Below are 27,655 nucleotides of genomic sequence, written 5' to 3'. Positions count from 1 at the left end.
ATCAGAAACAAAAGAGAGAAAAGGGGTAGGGCGGTACAGCCTTGGCTGCACCAGGAAGAAGGAATTTTCTGGTAAGGAGCCTTTGGCTCTGATACCATGTAAAATATTGAGATTCCAATGCCTTATTCATTGATACTCATCTGAATAAATACAAGAGGTATAGAGGTATTACATAGGAAAGTCTAACTAACAAATCAACTAAATAAGTTATAGATAATACACAATAAATATATAGATACAACACATAAATCTGAAGTATATAACAAGTGTATATTTCGGCTAATAGTTATGACATTTTTTTTAAGTATAATGCCACTTTTCCAAATGATCAATTTTCCCCTCTTTACATGTAATTCTGATATAGTTTTTTAAAATCTAAACATTATTTTCTCTATTTTAATTTTGAAACTATATTATACCCTTGGTAATATGGTCAATGGTGAACTAAGGGTCATATTTTTATGGGTTTTTTTTTTTCATTTTGGAGTGAGGTTTGTCCTTTTATTTTTTTGATGTAAAATTGGTTTAATATGGACAATTTTTTATGTCAAAATGTTCCAATAAAATTGTCAAACTGAAAAAAGAATATGTAGCTAGATAAGACCAAAAATATGCAAGTTGGCTGACTAGTTTTTGCTATCAAAGTGGTTGATGTTTGCTGTTAAAAGGATCCTTTTGACATTCGTTGGCTGTGAAAAAAGTCTTTTTTGTTGTAAAAATGGTATTTGTTTGTGTTGATCATTGCTTTTTTGTTTAATAAAAAATATTCAAGTTGAATGGTTTAATCTATTATGAAAGAAAAAAAACATGGTTTTTAACTTTTTATATTGGTGTTAGTTTTCGTTTAAATATGCTTGTTTTTTATCAATTAGAATTTTTATTCTTTTTTTTTTTAAATAAGTTCGTTTAAATATGGTTTTTAACTTGATTTGTTATGAATTTGGATGTGTCACACCCCCAAACCGGAACGGCGGAAACGTTCGGAGGCAGAGGACGTCATATGTAGTATCACAACACATGCATCATAGTAATCAAAGTAACAAACAACCATTGCATTAATATTAAAGTGTTTACAAAGTATATGATTCACAAAAGATTGACTCCATAAGTAAATAACAAAACAAGACATGAAGCTACTATACTCCATCTTCTGAGCCCCAGAGTGCATACCTGTCTACTAGTTTCCTGAGAATACAAGTTATTTTGAAAGAGTAGATCAAAATTTAAGCTGTTGAGTTCATAAGTAATTTAGTTATGAAAAGTAAATTATAAGTTCTTTTGAAAAGTTCGTCCGTTCCTCCAGAAAATCCTATATTTTCTGATGTGATGAATGATAAGTTAAAATGACTATACAATTCCTTCTATGAGTACTAAATGGATACAAGTTATATAAAAATTTAGAGTAACATACAATCGATTGTGTTAATCTGTCCTAAGTCTACAACCGAACAAGGAACAAGAAAATGAGGCGGAAGTCACACATCCCATTTTTGGTTAGATCTTCATTTTATATAACCCTGGTGTATTCATTTGGTACTTACAAAGTTAACTGTAATAGTTCTTTATATTTGATGAAAACATTCATTAAGAAAATCATATATTTCCTTTAGTAAAAAATGGTAACCACAATAGGTTCTTTTATAATCACTTAGTTTATACTAGCTATATATAATCTAATATTGAACAGACAGTTAAATGAGTGAATCTGCCCTAAGCTCACAACCAAACAAGGAACAAGAAGTAAGGCGGAGAGCACACATCCAACTGCCTATCAGATATTAATTATATATAACCTGATGTATAAACTAAGGTATTATAGAATTAACCACTAAAGGTCCTTTAAGTTATAATGTTTTAATAAAATGAATTAAACCTTTTACTGATAAGTTTCTAGTTTAGCCTACTAAATGTCCTATCTAACATTTACGTTTTTGTACTAGAAAATGATATACTGAATTTGTATGCTAATGACCTGACCCATACCCGATACTCCTTATGATTACTTAAGTGTTGTTTGTTTTTTTTTAAAACCACTTCAGACCACTTATTGTTGCGCCGCGCAGCACACATGCAACACTTGGCCCTTCACAACTGTTTGTTTTTCAGAAGACTTCTGACTTAAAAACTGTTGCGCGTGTGCTGCGTGGCGCAACACTAAACCAACTGCTTCAAACCTCTTGACGCCTTAGTTTAACTTACTGCAGTAGTCTGTAGACGTTAAAAAACAAATATACTTTTTATTACATGTTGCAGCCGTTTGTTCCACCCTTTCTGCTACATAGGATTGCAGAGGTGGTCCGCAGACTTCATGCATTTTCTCTTCGAAAAAACAAACAGCACATTAGTGTATACAGGATATATATATATATATATATATATATATATATATATATATATATATATATATAGCTAGGATCGAATAAATAGTAGATTGGGTGAATCTGCTCTAAGCCCATAACCACACAAGTAATAGGAAATGAAGTGGAAAGCACACATCCTATTGTCTGTCGGACCCGATTAATATATATCCCTGATATATCTACTGAGGAATCATAAAGTTAACATTATAGGACCCCTTCTAACTGAATGTATTAACACTCGACTGTTCTGATTGTTTTTTGTGATGATGTATGTTTTCCCAAGTTTAAGACTGTCTTTAGTAGAAAATAGTTTGCATTAGCTTTTATGTGAGAAGATCACTATATGAATGTAATGGGAAAATGAAAGTGTATAATAATGTTGTATAAAGTAACTACTGAAGCACTAACTACCTTAAAACCAATTTTTTAATTATGGTTAAAATGTGATGTGGTTATAACCATATTGATTGACAAGTATTTAACACGACGACCTGCTGGCGTTGAAATTGATGTGACATTTGTCACCCCTTGGCATGCCGGCCAAACTGTAGCGAACAGTCGGGATGCGGGATTGTCAGTCCCGTATAGATCTATACACACAATGCCCGCTCTCCCTCCAGGAGAATCTGGTTACAAAACGCGGCATAACAAGTATATTTCTATGCCGTGAAGTAGTATCTCACATTATTGTTATTTGTTCTTGTTATCGTATGTTCCTTCCTATTCTTGTTATAGTATGTTCATTCTTGTTCTAGTTATAGTATGTTCTGAACCCCTATCTATACCTATTATAGTTTACTAGTGTGTATGTTTTGTATAGTCCCAGATCTGTAGAAAATACTCGATTATCTACTGAGTTATGTTTGTACATAAAAAACGGAGTTTTATAAACAACAAAGTAACATAACTTAAAAGAGTTTTTGAATTGATTTGATCACTTACAAAAGCATAAGAAATCATTTAATGTGATGGGTATCACATGTAAAAATTAACACAATATCATTGTGTTCAACTTGTATTCCCCCCCTTAAAAGCATTTAAAAACATTTAAAAGATTGATTACAGGGATATGAACTCACCTTATGTGGGTGATTCAACTAACATGTAAGGGGAACAACTTTAGGAACTAACATGTAAGGGAAACAAGATTAGGAGTGAAATGAGAGCTTTCACTTGATGATACTTGAGAGTGAAAGGGTAGCTCACGGCCAAGAAGAGAAGAAGTGAAGAAAAAATGGCAAAAACTCATATATATGCTAAGGGTTCACGGCTAGAAGAGTGTTTACGGCCGTGAACAGGGTTTATGGTTGTGAACCTCATGTGATGGATTTTCTGGTTCGGTTGCAGCCTTCTGATCTCAAGCTAATACTTCAAAACACTCAATCCTTAAGTGTATTAGGCTTATAACTCATTAGAATGACCCTTAACAAGGCGAAAAGGCAATAGAATTAAGTCTGACTTTGGTTGATTGGATTGACTTTACAAGATAGAAATTTACGGGTTGTCACAGGATGTTGGGGGCTATTTTGTAAATTGTATCCTTAAATTGAAAAAGATATTATGGGGAAGGACCAAATGTGTAAAATATGCATAAGTTTGAGTGGAGCGGGACTTAAACTTGATGCCTCATTTCCTCCCATTGCATCACCTCAACCCTAAACCTAATACATCTTCAGCCGCCACCTTTATCTCTCCAATCTCCATCAGCCACCGCCATTTCTCCCGTAGTCTACTTGCACCACCGAGCTCCACCGTCGCAGTGACATTGCGTTGAAGACAAAAACTAGTAACACCCGATTCCCAGGTATGATATTTTGTTCCTTTATTTTTGGGCTTTGTGGGGGAACTCGGCGAGTATGGTCACGGATTTGTATGCGAGTTCACAGCTGGACTCGGCGAGTTCATGAGTGGACTCGGCGAGTCCACGTTGTTTAATGAAATCCTAATTTCCAGGGTTTGAGAGCTATTTAAAGGGCCTTATGGCCGTCATTTGCGGCCACCAACCCCCAGAGAGAAACCCTAAAGAGATCCAGAGCATATGTGAGGAAGGAGAGGCTAATCTTGAGCTTTGGTGGGTGTTTTTGCAAGAAGGAAGTGTTTAAGGCAAGAGGAGGCTGAAGGAGGTGCGATTATTGGTGGTTTTGAGCTCATAGAGATTGCATTGAGGTATTATTCTCGGACCTTCTTCAATTTTGGTGTTGATTCTTAGTGTTAGGGTTTTCCTAACCCTTTTAGAGATTGATTAAGTGGTGTATTTGGTCCCTTCTCGAGTTTGTGTTCTCGATCTGGACCCAAAGAGGTCCAGAGACCTTAACCCTTGAAGCTTTATGAGTCATTTTGGAAGTCATGAGCTTGGAATGTCATTTTTGGGGCTAAATCACCATTTTGGACCATTTATATGTTATTTGTGTGTCAAGGTCCGAACTTTACGTGATTATCATGCTTGGGGAGGCCAGATCTATGATTGTATGGAACAGATCTGACCTCATAAGTCGTTTTAAGTTTGTGCATGGCATGAACTCGCCGAGTCCCAAGAACAGACTCGGTGAGTAGTATGAAGGTTGCCCGTTAATCACTTAGTGAGTGGACTTGCTAAGTTGGGGGAATGACTTGGTGAGTCAGGGAGAGTCAGGGGTCAGAGTTCAAGTTGGAACTCGTCGAGTTGTTCTTGGGACTCGGTGAGTTGAGTCGGGGTAGCCCCGCGATTCATGCCAAGTGGAACACGTCCGGGTCAAGTTTGACCGTTGACCTTGTTGACTTTTAGGGTTGAGTACAGTTGTATTTATGAGAGTGTTACTTTATGTGATTAGGCAGAGGCTAGATCATAGTTCTTCCGAGTCAGATATTTTCCGAGACATCGAGGTGAGTCTTCTCACTATACGTTACCTAGAGTGGTACTATGTGATGACCAGAGGGTATTATGTGTTATGTATGAGATTATGTGCTATGTGATATCTGTATGTTGTATGATGATATAGACCGGACCGGAGGGTCCAACGAGCTATGACCGGACCTAAGGGTCCAACGAGCTACGGGACTGGAGGGTCCCGCTGAGACACATTGACCGGAGGGTCGTATTATAGCCTTGAGTGGCGTATGTTCTGGATGTGGTATTTTGGGGAACTCACTAAGCATTTATGCTTACAGTTGTTGTGTTATGTGTTTCAGGTACTAGTGATGAGCGCGGGAAGGCGTCGGCATGAACACACACGCATTGGAGTTTTGTAGAGATTCTGGGGAAATGTTTTGTGATAATAACATTTGATACAATGTGTTTGAAATTATTTATGAATGAATGAATGTTTTTAAAAATGAAAAATTATTTTGAAAATTTACGTTGTTACCAAACTGCCATTAGAAGTCATGGCAACGGATAATCGGAAGAAACACACTCGTGGGTGTCGTTGTTGTTGTTTCTGGTAGAAGTCGCCCACCCTTTTCACTTATTCTTCTGCTCCATTGTCGCACGTTGTCGTCGCTGCGATTAGTGGACCATTTTATTTCGGCTAGCGTATACCACCGAGAGCAAGTGGCTACATGATGCATGCTTCATGTGTATGTGTAGTAGTTGCAAACACTCTCTATCTCTCTCTCTCTCTCTCTCTGCAACTGTCATTTTATCAACCTCCGACCACCGCCTGCCACCACAAGGGTGGTTGTGTTGGGTGCATGTTCAGTGGATCTCGTGTAGGTGAGTATGTTGTTGCTGCAATTCGAAGGCGTGTGTGTGTATTCGGTTGGCCGAAAAACATGGGAAACCACCATGGCAGCCAACCATGGTGGCTATCACCTTGTCGCCATCAACCACCATGTTAGGTGGTTGTGTGCGTGAATTTTTGTTCATACGGATGTTTTTCTACATTGGTGATGTAATGGAAGCTGATGGCCGAATTTTAGCTCGAAAACCACCACCACCACGAGGTGGTGGCTGCCGCCGTGAGCCGCCATCGACCACCACTGCTCGAGGTGGTAGTGGGTACGGTCCGACTTAATTAACCCTAATTAACCTGAAAACCTAATTTGGAACCTTATTAAACATTAATTAATCTGAAAGCTTAATCTTGGATCCAATCGGAATGTGCTTGAGCTGGAAACCCTAATTCGGGTTTAGAAAACCCTAATTTTGGGAGATGTTAGTTTTGGATTGTCGAGACCCGCGTTTGGACCAAGTGGATTGAAGTCATAACTTATGCCCGATTACGTTGTATATTTGGCCTACTCGAGTGATGGACTTAATGGATTAAGTCCTTAATGGGTTAAGTAAGAAAACTTAACCCTAATCGTCATTTTACGTGAAAAACTCTAATTAGGTTTGGGTTCTTGTTGGGTCATTTCTTGGACTAAGTGGCTATGGGCCTTCGTGGGGCAATTGGGAACAAGTTTATGGACTAAGGAAATTATTGGGCTTTAGAATAAGGCCCATTGGAAAGGCTTGGGCCCAATTTGGAATATTGAGCCATAGGTGGGCCATAATTGGGCCTTAATGATTATGATATATATTGGACCATCGGAATGCTAAGTGCACTGGGATTTTAAATGGGCTTTAGGGTAAGGCCCATGTAAGGGGTTTGGCCCAATTTTGAAAATTGGGCCATAAATGGGCCTTAGCTAATTGTTTGGCTTTTGGGCCTTCAAAGTGTGAGTTTGAGCCTTGGTCTTGGACCAAGCTAGGTTAGGGGTGGAATGGTCTTTTCACCTTAAGTATGGACTTATGGTTATGCATTGAAACCCAAATGTTAATTGCGTTTTGTTTTGATGTTGACAATTCAGGGATCTGTCAGCCAACAGCTAGAGATTCATTCGCGGGACTTCAGCAGTGCGAGGTGAGTCTCTTCACTGTGTAGTATGGGTTGAAGGCACCAATGAAGGCCTATTTGGTTTATGTATTATAGGAAGACCCAAGGGTTAGCCATAGGAATTATGTATGAAAGACCAAGAGGCGACTCCTGGCACACTGTATGTTATTATGTATGGTAGGAAGACCCGGGGGTTAGCCCTAGACATTATGTATGAAAGACCAGGAGGTGGCTCCTGGCACACTGTATGCTAATTGGCTAGGTAGAGTAGTATGCATGTGAGTTGTCTTTATGATGCTTGCATGGAATACCAGGAGGTGACTCTTGGCACTTGTCTGTAAGACCGAGGGGGTGGCCCCCGACTCGACATGAAAGACCACGTAGCGGCCCATGACATAATGGCAAGACTATGTTCGGCACATAACATTTTATTTGATTATGATATATGAATGATATGTATGGCTCATGGTTATGTATGACAGTACGTGATTTATGTGCTTATGTGCTAGACAATATCCAGTTGAAAGAGACCGAATGAGTAGGCCAACACCCATATATGCTAGGCAGTATGTTGATATGTATGGTATGTGGTATTAGAGAACTCACTAAGCTTCGTGCTTACAGTTTTCAGTTTTGGTTTCAGGTACTTCTTCTTCAATAGGAAAGGAGTCGGCATGATCACAACGCATCACACTATGTTTTTCGCACATGAGATCTTTGGGATTACACTCTGATGATGTTTATTATGACATGTTTTTATTATTGACATATTGGTTTTGATATGGGATGACACTATGAATGTTTTTATACTACCGGTTTTCTTATATTAACTTAATTAAAATGAAATTTTTGGCCTTAAATTTTGGATGTTACAAAAAAAAGAAGGGATGATAAAGATGTTGATGTCACTAAAGATGGAAATGAAATAGAAGTTGAGGAGGATGAAAGATGGTATGGTGACTGGTGGGACCCAACTTAAATTTCTCAAATTTAGTTTCAGGTTTAGGGCGAGGAGATTATGTGGAGTCTATTAATTTTTTTAAATATATAAAAAATAAATACATAAATTAGAAAATCATTTAAAAAATAAATGAATATATAAAAAATAAATACATAAATAAGAAAACTATTTAAAAAAAATTAAAAAAAATGGCACAATAGTCTTTCGAGGTAAGACAGAGACCAAACGCACAACAAAAATAAACAGTAGGAATCATCTGAGTTCAAAAAATAAGTTAGAGACCAAACACACAAATTACCCGAACCACAAGGACCATTTGTGTAATTTACTCTTATCTTTTTGATTTGTTCACGTCTAGGTAACTATTTTTTTATACATCTAGGTAACAAACGTTTTGGAAGTGTTCACATATGACCATTATGACCAGTTATGAGCAGATGTAACCTGCTACAGCCGGTCATAATGGTTATACGTGAACACTTACAAAAAGTTTATTACCTATATATGTAGAAAAAAAAAAGATAATTACCTAGGTGTGAATAAGCAAAAAGTTAATTACCTTAATAAATTTATTTCATTTTTTTAAAAAAATAAAATTATAAATAAAGTACTAACAAACAAATTAATACTTGTAAATTTGTAAAAATAAATCATTATTATTAATAAAAACTCAAACTTTAGTATTAGAACTAAACCAACAGAAATAAAATTAAAAAGAGAAAATGACAAAAATAGCCATTTACACTAATTATATTACAAAAATAGGCAAAAAAAACCGAAGTTACAAAAATAACCATGAATTTCGCAGATGAAATAATCCCATCTGTGAAATGGGCTTTCTATCTGCGAATATACAAGCAGCTTAAGCACAACTATGCTTTAGCTGCTTGTATTCGCAGGTGGTTTATTTATTTATTTTATTTTATTTTTTTCTCTATATATATTGAAATTGTAAGGTAAAATCGCAGATGGAATAGCCCCATCTGCGATTTACTCTGATTTCATCTGTGAAATTGCGTTTTTTTTTTTTTTTTTTTTTTTTTTTTTTTTTTTTTTTTAAGTTTAATTATGAAATCAATTGGTTTGACTACGAAACAATGTTGTTGAACAAGAAGTTAAAGTTATGAATAGACGTGTGGTAGATAAAACTAAAAAGAAAAAAATTTCAAGTCAAAAAAATGAAAAAAAGCATGTTTACGGGCATTATGTTGATGTTGGTGATGTACGTTTAGATATAACCGAGCTACAAACCAATTGATTTCATAGTTAAACTTAAAAAAAAAAAAAACGTAATTTCACAGATGGAATAAGAGTAAATCGCAGATGGGGCTATTCCATCTGCGATTTTACCCTACAATTTCAATATATATAGAGAAAAAAAATAAACCACCTGCGAATGTACAAGCAGCTAAAGCACAGTTGTGCTTTAGCTGCTTGTACATTCATAGATAGAAAGCCCATTTCACAGATGAGACTATTCCATCTGTGAAATTCATAGTTATTTTTGCACTTCGGTTTTTTTTGGCTACTTTTTGTAATGTAATTAGTGTAAATGACTATTTTTATCATTTGTGTTGTAAACCCTAACTCATCGACGCTCCTAATTTCTTTCAGACTTTCTCCCTCTCTCCCTTTGCAACGATGAAGTTTTGGGGTAACGAATTATATTTCTATTTCATTATCTATACACTCTGTTTCGATGAAAAAATTGTATGCACCGTGATTTGGTTTTGATAGCGATGCAAATCTCCAATTTGATTTACCTTGATGATAGTCATCGTTTTGCTTTTATATTAGAGGCTTGATATGTAATGTATGTTATTATCAATTTTATTGTCTGTGCAGATGTGTGTGGTTGGATCCCAACTTGTGTTTGTCTAAACTAAAAGTAAGAGGATGTGCAAGTGTTGGTGTTGTGTTATATCATACTATATATTATATGTTGTCCATGTTTGAAATTGGATTTATAAGATTGCATTCAGGACTGTTGTTGCTATGTATGTATGTTTCAAATGTACATGATATGGTGATTGTGACCTGGATGTGTATATAAAAATATATAATGTGAAAAATGGTGGGTTTGTTGTTTTCACATCTCAATTGTTTGTAGCACTAGTTTAATTTATGTTTTGTTATGATGTGTATTACATTACCTTTTTGAAAATGATATTGTTTGGATTCAGCTCGTGAAGTTAAAAGTGGTCAACAGTTTGAAGCAAAGATTCCTGAAGGTTTTTATTTGAATCTTAGTCATGTATCAGTTGGTGAGGCGGATGAAGAGTCACAGGAGTCTGGTTTGGTGCACATAATTGTTAATGGAAAAAAACTGGTGCTTGCAGCCCTTGACCGCATGTGGCTCTCATGCGAATCCGTTAATGCGGTATTTTTCAAAAACTTCCATATCTCTCATACTTTGAGCAGGGGGAGTGTTTATCTTTACGGAACCCTAGAGGAATTGGAAGAGTCAGGTTAGTTTTTTGTCTTGAAGATTGACGATTGATTGATGGTAACTATGAATTAGTTAGTATTTCAAACCCACAGACCTCTACAAACTTAACCCCTTGTTCAAATTCTTGACAAAATACAGTTTTAGATCTTTGCACTTTTAGACCAATTTCCCATAATATCTTTCATTGGGTGTTATTTTGTTTTATCTATTTAATTATTTTTCTATACTTATGAGTATTTAATCACTTAATACCCTTTTATTCGTTCTATTCAACAATTAAATTCTTTAGAATTTTATTCCTAATTATATAATTTTTCACATCTCCTCCCTGGCTCCCACGACCATTTCTGATGTTGTCATTGCAAATTTACAATCCAAATCGCCTGCCTCCTCTTGCGCCTTCCTTATCATATTATGATCAAAGAGCGGAGCAACTTCAATTATTCTCAACATACAATAGAGAATGATCTTCTAGATTTATCTATCCCTACCCAGGTGGTAAAATATCTCTCAAGCATAATCTTTTAGCACAACCAACCCTCTATGATGCTGTAAGTTCTACTCCTGTTGATTCCATATTCCATATGGCACTTCAACTATAAATGGAGCACTTCAATCCTTATAGGTAATTAATGCATCAATATGTATAGAGCAACAACTACGGCTTCAAGCTCTATACTGTGCATCGAAATTTATGAGAGTATATATGTATAGAATTTTCAATTATATTCTACATCTGACTATATATAAAAGGAGGGACATCTTATTGAAAATCTATTAAAACGTGAAAGGAAGGATACCTGACACCATATATGTCGGGTGTAACTGCAGTCTCTATATATAGTAGTGAGCTGGAAAGCCCTTGCATTAGCCTTCGGGGCTTTTGGCTCCCATCCTTGATCCTCAAAGCAGTGGCTGGAGCCTGAACTGATCCACTAAGCATGTTGGGATGTGCCCAAACTGGTTACATTCAAAACAATACTTTGATTGCAATCCCTAGCTACTCATGTCATGTGACTTGACTCGCCACACCTATAGCACACTCCGGTCCCCAATCTACATTCCCCAAGAAGCTTCTTACATCACAATTAGGGCCGGTATGCCCCCTTATTCTCATTTCTATCATTAGATGGCTTGCAATTTCTTAATGGGTTGACTTGAGGCTTCTGTCATCCTCATTTTATAATCAGGGGTCTCAAGTTCTAACTCTCTAATACCCATCATCTCGTTCAGAGTCTTACACCTTGCAGTGACAACAAACTCGAGAATATAAATATATATATATATATATATATATATATATATATATATATATATATATATATATATATATATATATATATCAGCCTTCAACACATTCACATTCAAATAGCGCAGCAGCATCTTCATATCTTCTGTAGCCACGAGATCTGGGCAAAAGAGGGTTTTCTCCAGGTGATCTCGTTCACCAACTCTGCTTCATCGTTATCCTGTTGATCTCTACCAACGGTATGTATTCTTTTTCTTTCTTAAATAACACTTTGAATTCTTCCCAAGTTATAGCGGCCACCTCTTGTTTTCATCACCAAGCTCTCGCCCCATCACACAACAAGATCGTAGTTGAAGGTACCTTTGCCTCAGCAGGAGGACAGAAACAGAAACTGGTGCGAAAGGCACCCTCAACGTCAACTAGCCATCAAGTGCTAACCAACGACTCCTTCTTCCCATGAAACAAGGGCGGTTTGCATACCTCCCTGACCCATGCTTCTAGCATTCTGCATCGCAACACCAATCTTTTCATCATCTATGTCTTCCATTTCCGCCTTGAGTTGTGTAAACAGCTTTGGGAAGAGCTCATGAATAGCTTCTCGAACCTCACTCACAATCAATCCCGGCCTTGAGGTTGGGCGTCTTAGAACCCCCATATCCATTTGAGTGCGCGGTTTGACACAAAACATTGTGTTGAAAAAAAGAATAATGGACACAATTGATATCCACCATAACGTTATGTGTTGGTAAAATGCCACGAATTACACATATATACTCATTCAACACATTCATCACTTGGTTAAAGGTTATCAAACTCACCGGTAACAATATATGACATCATTATCAACACTATTAGAACCAATAAATGCCGCACAACCATGCATGATGCATACCTTACAAGAAGGACCATGTTTCACCTCAAGCTCATCTAGAAATGCACCTTATCACTCCAATTTCTCATTCTTGCTCTTGAATACCTCTCCATTTTCATACAAACTTGACCTTTGAAGTGTATCCTCACCGGTGAGTGGATGACCCGCAGATCCGGACCGTACCGGAAAAAACCCGCTAACAGACCAGACCAAAATTACATGCAACCGGGCCGGTTCCCGATTTCAATTTTTACCAAATTCCATTTTTCGGGTTAGGACTGGACCGGACCCGGAAGTTTTGTGATTATAATCAGACAGGAAATGAAATAAAGGTTTTTTTTATTGGCGTATAATGACAATACTCTCCTCCATTATGTTTAGCGCGAAAAAATAATTGGCTACCTCTCCCGTTGTCTGACTACCGCAATACACAAGTTTTGTTGCATTTATTATTTTAGGTACTTAATTATCTAGTTGAATGGTATGTATGTCAAGGGTTTAATGTTTTATACTTCAAAATATTTTCGAAATATATTTAATTACTGACAAACCTTGTAGGCTTATATAGTTATATTTACTTATACATGCAAATTATAATTAGAGAAATTAAATATCCTTGTACCTTTTATTCCTACTTTTCTTCCTACCTATTTAAGATGGTGACAATTGTAGAAATTTAAAATGTCAATCAAATTTAAATTAAATTTAATGACACTTGTCACCATCTAAAATAGATAGAAGGATAGTAAGAACAAAAAGTAGGAGACTATGTAATTTCTCTTATAATTATATCGTGTAGGACTGATCGACTTATAAAAAAGAAAACATTATATCCTTATCAATGTAACCTATATGTATATTTGAAGTCATGTTCAAAAGTTTACTTATGTAATCACTATAATGTGAAAATGTTCTAAACGTTATCTTTATTCATGTAATGCTTATGATATAAGCAATGAATGATTCCCGCCAAATTTTGCAACATATTTATTTGGTTGGTGTAACTGTTGCTAAACTGTAACATACATTCATACCTTTGTTGAATGAAAAAAAAAAAAAACTAATATTTTTGTTAAAATCCGGTCCAAGACCTGAAACACCTGGTTAGGGGAACCGACACACCCTAACTGGTCTGGTTTTCGGTCGATGAATTATAATAAAAACGCTCTTTGGGTTTTAGTTTTCGGTCCGGCTTGGGACCATTACTCATCCCTACTTTGAAGTGTATCCTCACCGTAACTGTTTATGACCATTAAACAATTATAACTTGTGATGGACCAAATCCTAGGGTTAAGTTATAAAAAAGTTAATTTTAATGTGAATGAATTTTTTGCATATGATGACTAGGGGTGACAACGGTGTGGTTTTAAAGCCAAACCGAGCCGAAAACCACAAAGTGCAATTTTTTCATTCTAAAAGCCATTGGGTACGGTTTTCAATAGATTAAATATGCATGATACAATTTAAAAACTGACAATAAAAAATACTAGTTAATTACATGATCATTGTGTTAATATCCTTATAAGTAAAGTCGGGTACGTATTCGGTCGACCTAGTATCAATTTAGGCTATAAGGTTTGCGTATAATTTGTTTGGTATATTCAAATATACGGGTTAATTTTTCACTAAATATAGTCATTGTTTTTTGTCAGTTTTAACTATATACAAGTATGTCTGCTATACAACATTTGTGTTTTGTAGGGGTATAAGGTTTGCGTGTAATTTGTTTGGTATGTACAAATACCTGATCAATTTTTCATGGAATATAGTCGTTATTGCGTGTCAGATTAACTATATACAAATATGTATGCTACGACATTTGTGATGCGTAGGGGTAGACAGACTCCATTTTACCTTTTTTTTTTAAAGAAAAAAGACGAGTTAGTATATCTCCATGATCGAATACATGACCTACTTATTATAAAAGTTAAACATTTATGATATTCTAAAATGGATTATTATTTGTTTCGCTTTTTGAAATCTTGGATACGGCATTTTGCTCTTTAGTCTTTACATGCCGGTTTACAATTAATGACACAAAGGTTTCATGGTGCCTTTCTTTAATCTTTTCAAAGGTTCATACACTTGAAAGGCCCAAGAGACGTTGAAAGGCCCAAGGCTACGGTCATTCTTTTTTCTCGAATCTCTATCTCCCTGCAATGGAAGCGTTTCCAGGTAACGATTCATCTCTTTCATTTCTAGTATTTCAGTATCTACACGCGCTGTTTCTGTTTTCCTTTTCATTTATGTCGTTAGGGTTTCTTTTGGATGAAAATTTGGACCTTCTTTGGCTTTGATATCGTTTAAATTTGTTCACATGTTTTTTGTTTATGTTTTCAATTTTATTATTGTAGTGGAAATTAACTGGAATGCAGCTCTTTTAGGGTTTGGGGAGGTTTCAAATATGGCAATTGTGGTGTTTAAGGGTTACATATAATGTATATATGAACACGCACCTTGCTAGCTGCATCCTAAAAATGTTTTCTTTTTTGTTTTCACATCAGTTGTTTTTAACACCGCTAACTCATATTGTTTTGATTTAGATTATGAGGTTAAAAGTGGCGAATCGTTTCATGTAAAAGTTCCTGAAGACAAAGTTGTGCTTCTTACAAAGGTAAAACACGTGATATGCTTATTTTGCTGCATTAAGAATTAATAACAATACAAGTAACTAAAATTCTTTGTACACAGGCTTATCTTAAAGAAGATACGGAGAGAGTAGACAAAAACAAAACAATTTATTTGCGCCTTAGAGTTGATGGAAGAAGGCTGGTAGCTGGAAGCCTTCACCCTCAAAGGCGGCGTGAACAAGTTTTGAGGTTGACAATTGACAAAGATTTTCAGATCTCACACAGTTTAAGCAATGGCAGTGTCCACTTCTCTGCAGCCATAGCTGATAAAACTTGTGGTTATCGATATCCTTTTCTCAAAGTCAAACATACATGCTGTTTTACTAACTTAATTAGAAGAATCTTTAAGTTTATATATATTGTTTAAATAATATATTGAAGTTTGGTGTTGTTGACTCCTTGACCAAGTTGCATGTGTGTTCTGTAATCACTTATTCTAAAAGTGATACAGATTCTACAGATTTTGATGATGAAGAGGAATAGACACCAAACAAGGTTAGTTTTGACAGTTTTAACTGAGATATAATTTTTGCGTGAGTGTTGTTTTGATATTTTAGATTTTACCTTGCTTTATATGTTAAATCCATTTTATATGATTATATAATGTGAACATATTCAAAGAAGAAAAGAAAGGTAGAAAAGTCATGTGCAAATCTTTATTTTGTTTTGTTTTCATAAGTAAAAGTCGGTGATTGCATTGCAGGGGGTTCAAGACAATGGTGACGGGTGATTGATGAGGGGTTGAGGGTTGCAGATTAGATTTCATTGAAGAGTCGTGAGGACTGAGGATGGTTTCTAAATTCTAATATAATGCATGTTGTTTACTGTTTAGTATAGTAGGTTTGTTGGAAAAAGACATCAAAATCATATATTACTCTCTTTATTTGTTGTCTTGAAGATTGGTATTGATGGTAATTATGAATTGGTTATTTCAAACCCACAGACCTCTAGAAACTTAACCCCTTGTTCAAATATCCCAACTCTTTCCTGTTATTTCAATCACCTATAGCTATGTAGTAATTTCAGTTCTATACACATAACATAATAACAATCTACTTTCTGTTCTATTGTTATATACAACATAATAGCAATGAACCACCTTACAATTAAGCTGGATTACTCAATCGGATATTCCTGAATTTGTCCTCATCTGGATGTCTTGCTCTTGCAACATTTATGACACAAATTAAAAGAGGCTCGGAAGCTCTCTTGTATTTGCAACAAAGTTAATAAAAAATCTATTCAATTTGCACACATAATTGCAGTACAAAATCTATTCAATTTGCACTCTCTTATGAGATCTACATCTACCTTTGTTGTTCATGCAACACCTGGTTGGTTTTTTATAATAAAGTTTCATTATCTAAGCTAAATCTTGTTCACAATCTTAGACATAAAAACATGATGCGCAAGCTACCACTAGTACTAGGTTATAGCCCATTGAACCACGGTTACAAAAATAAAATAACATAACGAAAACATAGTCATTGCTATTTCCAGAAACAGACACACACATAGAAGAACACACCGAAGCACTCACAAAGAATCACACACAAATATGAAAGTACAATGTTATAATACAATTAAAATTTAGTAGATTTTTCGATATACTTGGAATATAAATAAAAATACAATATTATTCCTACATTTATATGTTAATAACAAAACCAATTGAATGTGTCATTTTTTTCCTTGTACGATAATTGAAAACAACGGTACATACACTATGAACGATAAAAAAAAAATATGTAAGTAAATGTTGCACTGATTAAATAAGTACATTTCTATAATAACCTAAGATAGATTCAAAAGGCATTATAGTTTTATGTATTTGTAAACATTAGCCTTCTACTTTAAACAAGTAGATAGTGCCACTACTTTAAATAAGTACATTTATATATACATAAAAGCTTAAAAAAGTTGGACAACAGTACCTTTTTTTTCTCTTTCCTAACTTCACACGGTACTTTTGTTTTTCTTATTTTGGACACCGATACTTCATACATTTTTCCTTCTTGTCTTATTTTGTTACCGCCTTCTTCTCTGGTTCGTTTTCCACGTCGCTGCCCTCCTCCTCCAATACTCTTTCTTTCGCTTTTCCTTAGTTCCTCTTTATTTCTTCTTCACTCTTCCTTACGTCTCTCTCCCTCGAAGGGCATACAACAGTATCCGATTGAGCGCCACCGTAACTGTTCACCTCTGTTTTTTCTGATTTCCTTTGTGAATGTTCCTTCTTGGTGGCTGATTCATAACGAGTTGAAGGTAACGTTTTCTTCTACTTTCAGGGTATCGGCTATGGTGGTGGGGTTTCTTGCTCTTTCTTTCAGGATGGCCGAGGGTATATATTCTACACCGCCATCACCACTTCCCCTTTATGAGCTTTGTCTCAGGTTCGATTTTATGATTTAATCTTTTAGTTTTTATTTGGTTAGGTTTTTATGACCTTTCCTTGATCGATTGTTACATCTTTTTATGCTTTACTTCCCAGGAAGGTATATATTCTACATGTCGGTTGAAATAAATTGTTGTATAGAGGCTGTTAATATGCTAAAAGGGAAGTGCACTTGTAGTGTTTGTGGAAATGCCTAAGAGAAGGTAATATGTTTCTATTATCTGTTATAGATCAAATATGCTGCAGGTTTGTACATGTTTCTATTATATGTCATCAATCATCAGTCATGTTATTTTTTTCATATGAACAGATTTCTAAATCTTCTTCAGAGCTGGAATTAGGTAGATTAAATCATAGCTTTTCTTGGATAGATATTTTATAATCTACACTTAAATTACATGTGATCTTTCAACAAGGTTATGATATTGATATTGTTGTTGCAGAAAGGTAACTCTTTTGTGAAAATGGTATCTACTTTCATCATAAGCGGATGCTTAATTGTTGCAATTAGTGTAATGGGTCGGATCTTTTTGCCCCGTTTTCAAAATGGGCAAAACCGTTTCAGTGGAAATCAACAGCCCCAATCATCACATACTGATTCAGTTCGTCTTTGGTCCATGGATCCTACTATGGTATGTAATTATATATGCATATGATGCTTTCCAATTCCTCCTCACTTGTGTCTTATTATTTCAATGGGCATTTATGTCTTTTGTGTTGATAGTTGGAAGAGGTTTGTATTTAAATTTTGAAGAAAGTTGAAGCGGTTTATGGGTGGAGTGGAGAGATAAGAAAAGAAAGTGGTGGTGGTGTATCAACAGGTCAACTCCCTGGTTACCTAACAAGATTGATTCAAGTTGACAACAATAATGCCACGTCAGCATCATCCACTATCACTCCAACCGATAAAACTGACCATGATTTGTTATTAGCATCTGGACATAAAGTCGCAAGTTATCAGGTTTTCTTTCTTATCTTTTAACCCAATAAAAACTATAATAGCCAGTGTTTGGTAATGATGGAATCATGGAAGGAATGGAATGGAATAACTCATTCCATTCCATCCAAAGAATAGATCGTGATATGAGCTCAAATTTCAGATTGTGATATCATCAGAAGGGAAAATAGTAGGATTCCAACCCACGAGCCTTCTTGCTGTTAATAATTGGGCATCAAATCCTTTGACCCAAGAGTTATATGGAAGGAAAAAACTCTCACCAGGTAAGATGATCAATTACAAGTCTTTAAACATTTTTTATATTATTAAATGTTTTATATTTATTATTCTTTTTAATTATTGGGGCAGGATTCTTAGAGCCTTCATTGAAAATCAAACAGCCGAAGGAGGTGGTTTTGTTAGAGTTGGTGATGTCAGAAATTAGTGGCTCACATTTTGTGTTGGTTAGACCGGTTAATGTGGAGATTTAAATTTTTTATTAGGAAAAGTTAACATAAGTAAGTATAGATGTTGAGCTAATTGGATCGATAAATGTAATAAAACTATGAATAAATGGTTGTATTGTTCTTTGATTTAATTCATAAAATTAGATGCATGTTAGAGGGAAGTTATTATGGAGTGAAATAATTCGATATCATAAAGAAAGATTGAACTTATTAATAATGGATGATGACATGAAATTAATAATTTTAGTTTTGATTTACATTTTTTTTATGTGTAAAAGTAAGGCTTTCAAAAGCCACATAATTAGTTGATAGAGATTTAGAGGTAAAAAAAAACTTATAATTTTAAAAAACATTTAATTTGGAATGATGGAATCATGGAAGGAATGGAGTTGTTCATTCCATTCCATTGCAATGTTGTGATGAATTTCTTGAATTGCAGCTGAAACCGGATGCAAAAAGCCTGGTATTATGCTTTGTGGGCCCTACAGATGTCGGGAAAACATCATTGACATCATCAATTTGATATGAACAGACTCAAAGCTGCAACTACTATTAACTTAATGCTTAAAAGAAATCAACAATTGGGGCTCTGATAGTTCGAGATTCAGAGAGATCTCCACAAAAAAAGATTAAAGTTCATAATTCATGTCCCTCCCAAGCCGGCCCTAGCCCTTATTACAGCATAAACGAAAATCACCATACTAGGAAACTTAATCACAAAAAATAAAGTCTATAATTAACTTTAATTAAATTACTAATCGCCCCTTGCGTTGCGTCTCTTATAAACTCGGCCCGATCTCCCTTGATTCGTATCAATACCCCGCCCCTGAAAATCCACCTTGTCCCCAAGGTGGAAATCAGGAAATTGAGCTTGTATAACTTCGATATCCTCCTAGGTCGCCTCAACCTCCGGTAAATCCTTCCATTTCACCAAAACTTCCCGCTTTCCTTGATGTTTCCTCAACTTCAACACTTGTTCCGGCACTACCTGTACTTCCATAGTCTCTGTCAATCCTTCTGGTAAATAAGATAGAGCCTCCTGGTCACCAATCATATGCTTGAGCTGAGAAACGTGAAAAACCGAATGGATGGTTGCGGAGGCTGGTAATGCTAGGCGATAGACTAATTTCCCCACACGAGCTAAAATGCGAAAAGGACCATAAAAACGTGGTGCTAGTTTAGCATTATGCCTTCCAACCACCGTATTTTGCCTGTAAGGACATAACTTCAAATAAACCAAGTCATCAACTTCATATTCCGCATCTCTCCTTTTGTGATCAGCTCGGGCCTTCATCACCTGTTGTGTTTTTGCCAACTGTTCCTTGAGTTCCTCTAACACCCCATCTCGCTCCCACAGGTAATTATCTACCTCAAACGTGACTGCCGTGCCAAAATCATAATTGAGCAGACTAGGTGGGTCACGACCATACAAGATTTTAAAAGGAGTTTCTTTAACAGATGAATGATAGGATGTATTGTACCAATATTCCGCCCATGGTAACCATTTCACCCACTGTTTTGGTTTACCTGACGCAAAACAACGCAAATATGTTTCTAAACTACGATTCACAACCTCGGTTTGACCGTCCGTCTGTGGGTGATATGCAGTGCTATATTTCCACTTGGTACCTTGGAGTCGGAAGAGTTCTTTCCAGAAATGACTCAGAAAGATTTTATCCCGATCCGACACCACTGACAAAGGAATACCATGTAACCATATAATCTCACGAATGAATGTGACAGTCAACCACAACCAAGATCACGCTATACCCTTCCAATTTTGGCAACCCTTCTATGAAATCCATGCTTAAATCCTCCCAGATCCATTTTGGTAATTCTAGTGGTTGTAAAAGGCCTGCTGGTGCCAAATTCGAATATTTATTCTGCTGACAAATGCCACATTTGGCTACCCGTTCCGCCACGTCCCGCCACATGCCAACCTAATAAAATTCTCGTGCTAATCGATGGTAGGATTTTTGAGTACCTTCATGACCCCCCACCACACCCGCATGCGCTTCCTGGAATAAACGGTCAATCCAAGAAGAGTGGGAGGGCAACACCAAGCGATTCTGATAGAAAACCAATCCATCTCGAATCTCATATTCATTCATCTTCTCATCTCCGGCTTCGATTAAACTAATCATGGCTAAGACATCTGGGTCCCGTTTTAAATCTAGTAACAAGTCACCCTTATTACTGGTGTGAGAAACCACGAGTTCAGACAACCGTACCCCATCACCTCGTCTCGACAAAGCGTCGACTGCTCCATTCTCCTTCCCGGGTCGATATAAAATTTCAAAGTCATACCCATATAGTTTCAAAATCCACTTCTGGTACTCTCCAGACACCACCCTATGATCCAACAAGTACTTCAATGCTCGCTGGTCAGTGATCACTCGAAAACGTTTGCCCAACAAGTAGGGCTGCCATTTTTGAACAACTAGAACAATGGCCATCAGTTCTCTTTCGTAGATCGACTTTTGTTGAGCACGCATTCCCAACACCTGACTAAAGTACGCCACTGGTCGCCCCTCTTGCATTAGTACCGCCCCTAAACCATGACCCGATGCATCCGTCTCAATGACAAACTCCTTGGTGAAATCAGGGAGAGCTAAAACAGGAACCCGTGTCATTGTGTCTTGTAACTGTCGAAATGTGCGGGCTGCCTCCTCATTCCAATGAAACTAATCTTTTTTAAGTAGATCAGTGAGTGCCCTTGCGATTTTTCCATAACCTTGCACAAATTTACGGTAATATCCTGTTAGTCCGAGGAACCCTCGCAGCTCACGTACAGTATTAGGCTCAGGCCATGAGGTCATAGCTAATATTTTCGCCGGATCAGCCATGATGCCGCCTTTTGTCACTATGTGCCCAAGGTATTCCACCTTATCTTGACCAAAAACACACTTCTTGCGATTACAAAACAGGCCCTCAGTTCTAAGGCAACCAAAAACCCGTGTGAGGTGCTCCCGATGCTCATCTATCGACCGACTGTAGATCAATATATTGTCAAAGAAGACGAGAACGAATTTACGCAGATACAGCCGAAACATCTTGTTCATAAGTGCTTGAAACATTGATGGGGCATTGGTCAACCCGAAGGGCATCATGAGGAATTCATAATGCCCTTCGTGGGTCCGAAATGCCGTCTTTTGAATATCTTCCGGTTTCATCAGAATTTGATGGTACCCAGATTTTAAGTCAAGTTTGCTGAAAATAACCGCGCTATGTAGTTCATCGAGCATTTCGTCAATAACAGGGATAGGAAACTTGTCTAATATTGTTGCCTTGTTAAGAGCCCGGTAGTCGACGTAGAATCGCCAATTACCATCTTTCCTTTTCACTAATAACACTGGACTGGAAAACGGACTAGAACTTGCTGGATTACCCCTACTGTAAGCATCTCCTCAATGAGTTTTCCACCTCGTCCTTCTACAGTTGGGGATATCGATAGGGTAGTACATTGATCGGTTCAGTCCCGACCCTCAGATTAATGGCATGCTCATGTCCACGAGATGGGGGTAAACCTGCAGGTAGCATAAAAACATCAGCAAAATCAGTTAGTAAGTCATCCAAAGCCGGTTGCACTTATGATGATGGCCCCGTAGCAACAGCTAAATTCTGAAACTCGACCAAGTAACCCTCGGTTACACCTGGCAGGTCGCGCACTAGCGCTTGTAACGATGTCTCTGCTCTAGTCAACCCTGGCTCCCCCTTTAGTGTAACCTTCTTTCCTTCTGCTACAAAAGACATAGTGAGTTCTCTCCAGTTATCGTGTGTATCACCTAGAGTGCGCAACCATTTAATTCCCAGAATTAAATTTGTACTTCCGAGCTCTAAAAGATAGAAATCACTTGTCATTTGGTAGCCTGGAAAAGACAAAACCACTCGTCTACACAGCCCATAACTCTTTTCAAATTTCCCGTTGCCCATCATCACCCCTGTTTCACGTGTGCCTTTGACTGTGAGACCCAAATTCCTCACTAAAGGTAGTGAAATGAAGTTATGGTTCGCTCCATTGTCAATAAGTACCACTACCTTGTTCCCACTGATCTGCCCTCTGAGTTTCATGGTCTGCGGTGTAGTCAACCCCATAACCGAACTAGCCGAAACAGATATCATGTCAAGATGAGCATGCTCCGGGTCCTCTTCCTCCTCTTCACTACCTCCTTCCTCGACCAACCACACCTGTAATGTTTTTCCAGGGCATTTGTGTCCCGGTCCAAACTTTCCATCACAATGAAAACACAATCCTTTGGCTCGTTTTGCGGCGATTTCTGCTTCTGTCAACCGTTTAAAAGGTGCTTTAGAGATTATGGTTACCTTCTGCTCAGGCCCCGCGATCTGGGCAAGCGGTTTGGCAAAACTAACATGAGGTCGAGTGGTGGCGCTCCTAGTTATCCCCTTATTGGTTATCGAATTTGTACCCGAGTGGCTCTCATCAATCAACAATGCTAGTCTGATTGTTTGACTATGGCCCACTGGTTGAGACTTAATCATTGATGTTCTTAACTCGGGTTTCAGTCCTTTAATGAAATTTCCTTCTAGAATTGGTTCAGGTATACCACTCAGCTGGGCTACCAATGCTTCAAATCTGCCAACATACTCACGTGTAGTGTCTTCTTGAGTAAGTTTTAGGAACTGTTCATGTAAACTTCCATTTAGCGATGGTTGGAACCGGTCAAGCAATCTAATTTTGAGTTCGTCCCAACTACTGTTGGAATAGTGTCTAAGGTTGCAACTATATTAGGCAAGTATTTGACCCGGTTGTGCATGGTCCTTTTGGGTTGCCTTCACCATAGCAACTTGATAGGATGATTTATTAAGAGAGAATAAATGTTATTAATATATTATAATAATAATAATAATATAAAGAATAATAATATTGTTATTTGATTAATATAAGTCATAAATTAATTAGAATTAATTTGGTGACTTAAAGAGATTAATTAAATAAGAGGGTATAAACTGTCAATTGTTTGATAGTTAAACTTTAGACTGTAAATCCATATTGGATAGGGGTGGACAGATTCTAGAAGCTAGAGATAGCTTCAAATTGTCCAAAGGCTATCTAAGGAATGGATTTGGATTGCTTTAAGAGAAGATTATCCAACTAGGGTTTAAGCTGTAACCCTTAAGGAGTCTACAAGTATAAATAGACCCTATGGAAAAGGGAAATCGGCACTTGATCTAAAGTAGAGAACCCCTGACCAAATCCCCCCCCCCCTCTCCTCTCTCTTAAATCATCCTCCTTGCTATTTGGTGTCTGTAATCCATTAGAGGAGTGACAATTGTGACTCTAGAGCTCCAAGACAACAAGATCAAACAAGAGATTCAAAGGTATGATTCTAGATCTGATTTAGTATTGTTATTACACATAATTAGTCATTAGAAGTCTTGGATTCAAAGCATGTTTAATTAGAAAGCCTAGATCCAAGCATTAGGGTTTTGCATGCGCACATAGGAAAGTTCTTATGGCTAAAACCCATCAGTGGTATCAGAGCCTAGCTTGGTTTCTATTAAATTGTTGCTTGTTTGTTTGAAACTTAACTGCAAAATTCGATTTTTGTGTTTCTGAGTCATGGACTCGGCGAGTTGGCCGGACTCGGCGAGTCCCTTGGTGCACTCGGCGAGTCCAAGCGTCAGGAATGGCCAGATTCGGGATTTCTTCATGATTATCTTATGGAAACTTACCTTAATCATATTAGATCAACCCTAATCCGCTTTTTTGATATATATGACTATAATCTTGATCTAATTAAAGATATTTATCAACTAATAAAATATTTAATTTCCTTATATGATAACTAATTAATTATTTTGATTAATTTGGTAATTATCTTGCATGAAATCTTGAATAAATCAAATATAGATAATTAGGGAATTAATTGTTAATTAAAATTATTTGTTATTTGATCCTCCATGTTTTAAATGCTTAAAACTTGTCCTCAAGTTTTGAAATTTATATTTTGTGATTAAAAGTTTTAATTTAGACAATTTAAATTTCAAACCCTAGATTTTAAAAGGTTTAAAATACAACCATATACTAATATAATATTACAAGAATAATATATATATATATATATATATATGTATGACTAAATATGCTAGTCTTACCGTTAGTAGGCCTCATTCACGAAGTCGATCTATAAGGTGGGTATAAGGTTGCGGCCTATAAAATGGCGCTTAATGGGTGTACACTCACACCCACCGCTTGCTTGATCGGTGGAGGGTCATTAGCCGAACGGGTAGGATAGGGCAACCTCATTAAAAGTATAATATGTAATATAAAGTAACTACATATTTTTAAAATTTCTCAATCTTAGTTACTTTAGGAAAAGTGAATTGATGCAATCCCATGAAATTACACTTTGCACCCTTGCTAAGAAGTTAGTGGAGCGTGTGTGGTTTACCGGCACACTAATTGGTTCTAAGCAAAGGTGACAAAGGGTGATTCATTGTTTATCATAGTTCGATGGAGCGTGTGTGGTTTACCGGCACATCGAATAGGTGATCGTTACAATGAAGGCACCGTGTGAATTTGCATGGTAATTCACACCCGCTTTGTGATCCTCGGTATCCCAGTCACAAACAAGAGGGGCATATCGAGATTTAAACATGCCATTGAATAGTTTCAATGAATCTCATCCGAACCTAGGAATTCTCAATACATTTAGGACTAATAGTTAGGTTTTTGTGGTGGAGAATTAGTGAATCGTCATTCACTTACCTTCATATTATTTGCATGTTGGATTACGACATCCCTTTTCTAATATGTAAATATTGTTGTTGGATCCTAGCCCTAATTTTTCTTATTGGGTGAAATTAGGGATTCATATTCTAATCTATCTTTGTCCTTTCTAATTGTAGATGTCGAACGCAAACAACGCTGCTGCTAGTTCTTTCACATTGATGAGCCTTTGCCAAAAGGTCACCTTCGATGGAACGAACTTTAGTGAATGGATAAGATACATTCGCACCATTGCTCGCTATGAGGATAAGGAGTATGTCCTCGATGAGAAGCTCGAGAAAATAAACCTTGAAATCGCTACTCCGGCTGAAATAACCGCTTTTCAAACTCATGAGCGCGATGCAACGAAGGTACATTGCATCATGATAGCCACCATGAACTCCGAATTCCAAAAGTCCTATGAGGACATGTACCCGTACGAAATGCATCAAGACTTATTGGAGAGATACCACCAAAACGCGAGACAAGAGCGTTATGAGATTTGCACTAACATGATTTCCGCTAAGATGGGTCATGGAGAATCTCTTACCGTGCACCTGCAAAAGATGCAAAGGTATGTCGACCGCCTTCGCAAGTTAAATGTTGACTTTGGGGAAGACTTGGTGATTGACATGGTGCTTCACTCTTTGCCTCCGATGTACAATCAATTTAGGATGACCTACCACATGAACAAAGAGGAGGTCACCCTAAGCAAACTCCAAGGTCTCTTGAGGGTCGCTGAGAGCAACTTCAAAGACAAGTCTGTTGCACCAACTCCCAATCCACCTGCTACTCCTGTCTTGGCTATTGGTCAAGGAAAGGGAAAGAAGAGGAAGGCTTCGTCTAAGAACTATCGCAAGGTTAAAGCCCGAGACGGTGCCTCTTCTAGTGGGACAAAAGTTGATCCTGCTAAGCCCTGCCCTAACCCTAAGGAGGCAGAGTGTCACCACTGCCATAAGATAGGACATTGGAAGAGAAGCTACCCAGAGTACCTGCAAGCCATCAAGCAAGGAAAGATCAAGCCATCTTTCGCAGGTATATACACAATTAAATCTAACGATTCTAATCATGCTATTTCTTGGGTTCTTGACACCGGTTGTGGTTATCACATTTGTTCTAATGTGCAGGGACTAAGAAGAAGTAGGGATGTGGAGCAAGGAAGGATCAATCTAATCACGGGGAACAGAAGATCGTCGCCTGTGACCAAGATTGGAGTGTATTCTTTAGTGCTTAGGAATAATTTATGTTTAGATTTTAACAATTGTTGCTATTCGCCAGAAATGGCTAGAAACATCATTTCATTTCATGATTTGTTTAGACAAGGTTTTAGATTTTCTTTTAATAATGAGAATGGTTCTATTTTGGCTTATCTAAATGGTGTCTTTTATTTTGAAGCTATACCATGTAATGGAATTTATGAAACTGTTATGATTGTTGATAACTTAGGAAATGATGTTTTAAACATAGATTCTTCCAATAGTATGGATAAAGCATCCGTGTGGCATTGTCGTCTTGGACATGTCAACAAGAAACGCATAGCCCAACTCCAAAAGGATGGAGTGTTGGAGTCATTCGACCTTAGGGAAGATGACATGTGCGAGTCTTGTTTGCTTGGAAAGATGACTAAATCACTCTTCACGAGTACGTGCGAGAGGGGTGAGGGTCTATTGGACCTAATACATACCGATGTATGTGGACCGTTTAGATCAACCATGAAGGATGGGAACCGCTTCTACGTGACTTTTACCGATGATTATAGTAGATATGGGTATATCTATTTAATCAAGCAAAAGTCAGAAACCCTTGAAAAGTT

The 27,655-nt window shown here is 37.0% G+C and overlaps 2 protein-coding genes and 1 long non-coding RNA gene across 9 annotated transcripts; 2 read left to right on the top strand and 1 right to left on the bottom strand.

The window, feature by feature from the left end:
• Positions 1–9,679: 9,679 nt before the first annotated feature.
• LOC145074065 (histone deacetylase HDT1-like) lies at positions 9,680–16,252 on the top strand. 2 transcript variants are annotated; one of them, XM_079020502.1, is made up of 7 exons: positions 9,680–9,771; positions 10,301–10,585; positions 14,762–14,861; positions 15,230–15,300; positions 15,378–15,601; positions 15,748–15,811; positions 16,020–16,252. In XM_079020502.1, the coding sequence occupies exons 3-6, from the start codon at positions 14,846–14,848 to the stop codon at positions 15,797–15,799; spliced, it is 363 nt and encodes a 120-aa protein (XP_078876628.1). In that variant the 5' UTR covers positions 9,680–9,771; positions 10,301–10,585; positions 14,762–14,845; the 3' UTR covers positions 15,800–15,811; positions 16,020–16,252. The 2 variants fall into 2 exon arrangements, with proteins under 2 accessions (XP_078876628.1, XP_078876629.1); XM_079020503.1 differs by lacking the exon at positions 10,301–10,585 and having other exon boundaries at positions 9,698–9,771.
• Positions 16,253–17,322: 1,070 nt separating this feature from the next.
• Positions 17,323–19,261, top strand: LOC145075056 (uncharacterized). Of its 6 annotated transcripts, XR_013692279.1 has the most exons (7): positions 17,329–17,706; positions 17,805–17,911; positions 18,019–18,049; positions 18,152–18,340; positions 18,433–18,669; positions 18,809–18,929; positions 19,015–19,261. It is a non-coding gene; the product is annotated as an uncharacterized LOC145075056 (long non-coding RNA). The 6 variants fall into 6 exon arrangements; XR_013692281.1 differs by having other exon boundaries at positions 17,323–17,507; positions 17,602–17,706; positions 17,805–18,340; XR_013692278.1 differs by having other exon boundaries at positions 17,324–17,501; positions 17,602–17,706; positions 17,805–18,340.
• A 743-nt stretch (positions 19,262–20,004) lies between these two features.
• LOC145075326 (uncharacterized) lies at positions 20,005–21,745 on the bottom strand. The gene is made up of 2 exons (XM_079021609.1): positions 21,097–21,745; positions 20,005–20,639 (listed from the first exon to the last, which is right to left on the bottom strand). Exons 1-2 carry the CDS (start codon positions 21,743–21,745, stop codon positions 20,005–20,007), a joined length of 1,284 nt encoding a protein of 427 aa, XP_078877735.1.
• Between the last annotated feature and the right edge of the window lie 5,910 nt (positions 21,746–27,655).

Source organism: Lactuca serriola, chromosome 9 (assembly GCF_051521515.1).
Source record: "Lactuca serriola cultivar US96UC23 chromosome 9, Lser_US96UC23_V15, whole genome shotgun sequence".
Lineage (NCBI taxonomy): Eukaryota > Viridiplantae > Streptophyta > Magnoliopsida > Asterales > Asteraceae > Lactuca > Lactuca serriola.
The sequence above is the reverse complement of the archived record's forward strand: the minus strand, read 5'-3'. Positions and strand labels throughout refer to the sequence as shown.

Coding starts and splice junctions, on each gene's coding strand:
- LOC145074065 (XM_079020502.1), top strand. Junction 15,301..15,377: donor AAGTTGTGCTTCTTACAAAG/GTAAAACACGTG, acceptor CTTTGTACACAG/GCTTATCTTAAAGAAGATAC. Junction 15,602..15,747: donor GATAAAACTTGTGGTTATCG/ATATCCTTTTCT, acceptor TTCTGTAATCAC/TTATTCTAAAAGTGATACAG.
- LOC145075326 (XM_079021609.1), bottom strand. CDS start 21,745: ATGACACGGGTTCCTGTTTTAGCTCTCCCTGATTTCACCAAGGAGTTT. Junction 20,640..21,096: donor TGTGGTGGGGGGTCATGAAG/GTACTCAAAAAT, acceptor GTTTTGCGTCAG/GTAAACCAAAACAGTGGGTG.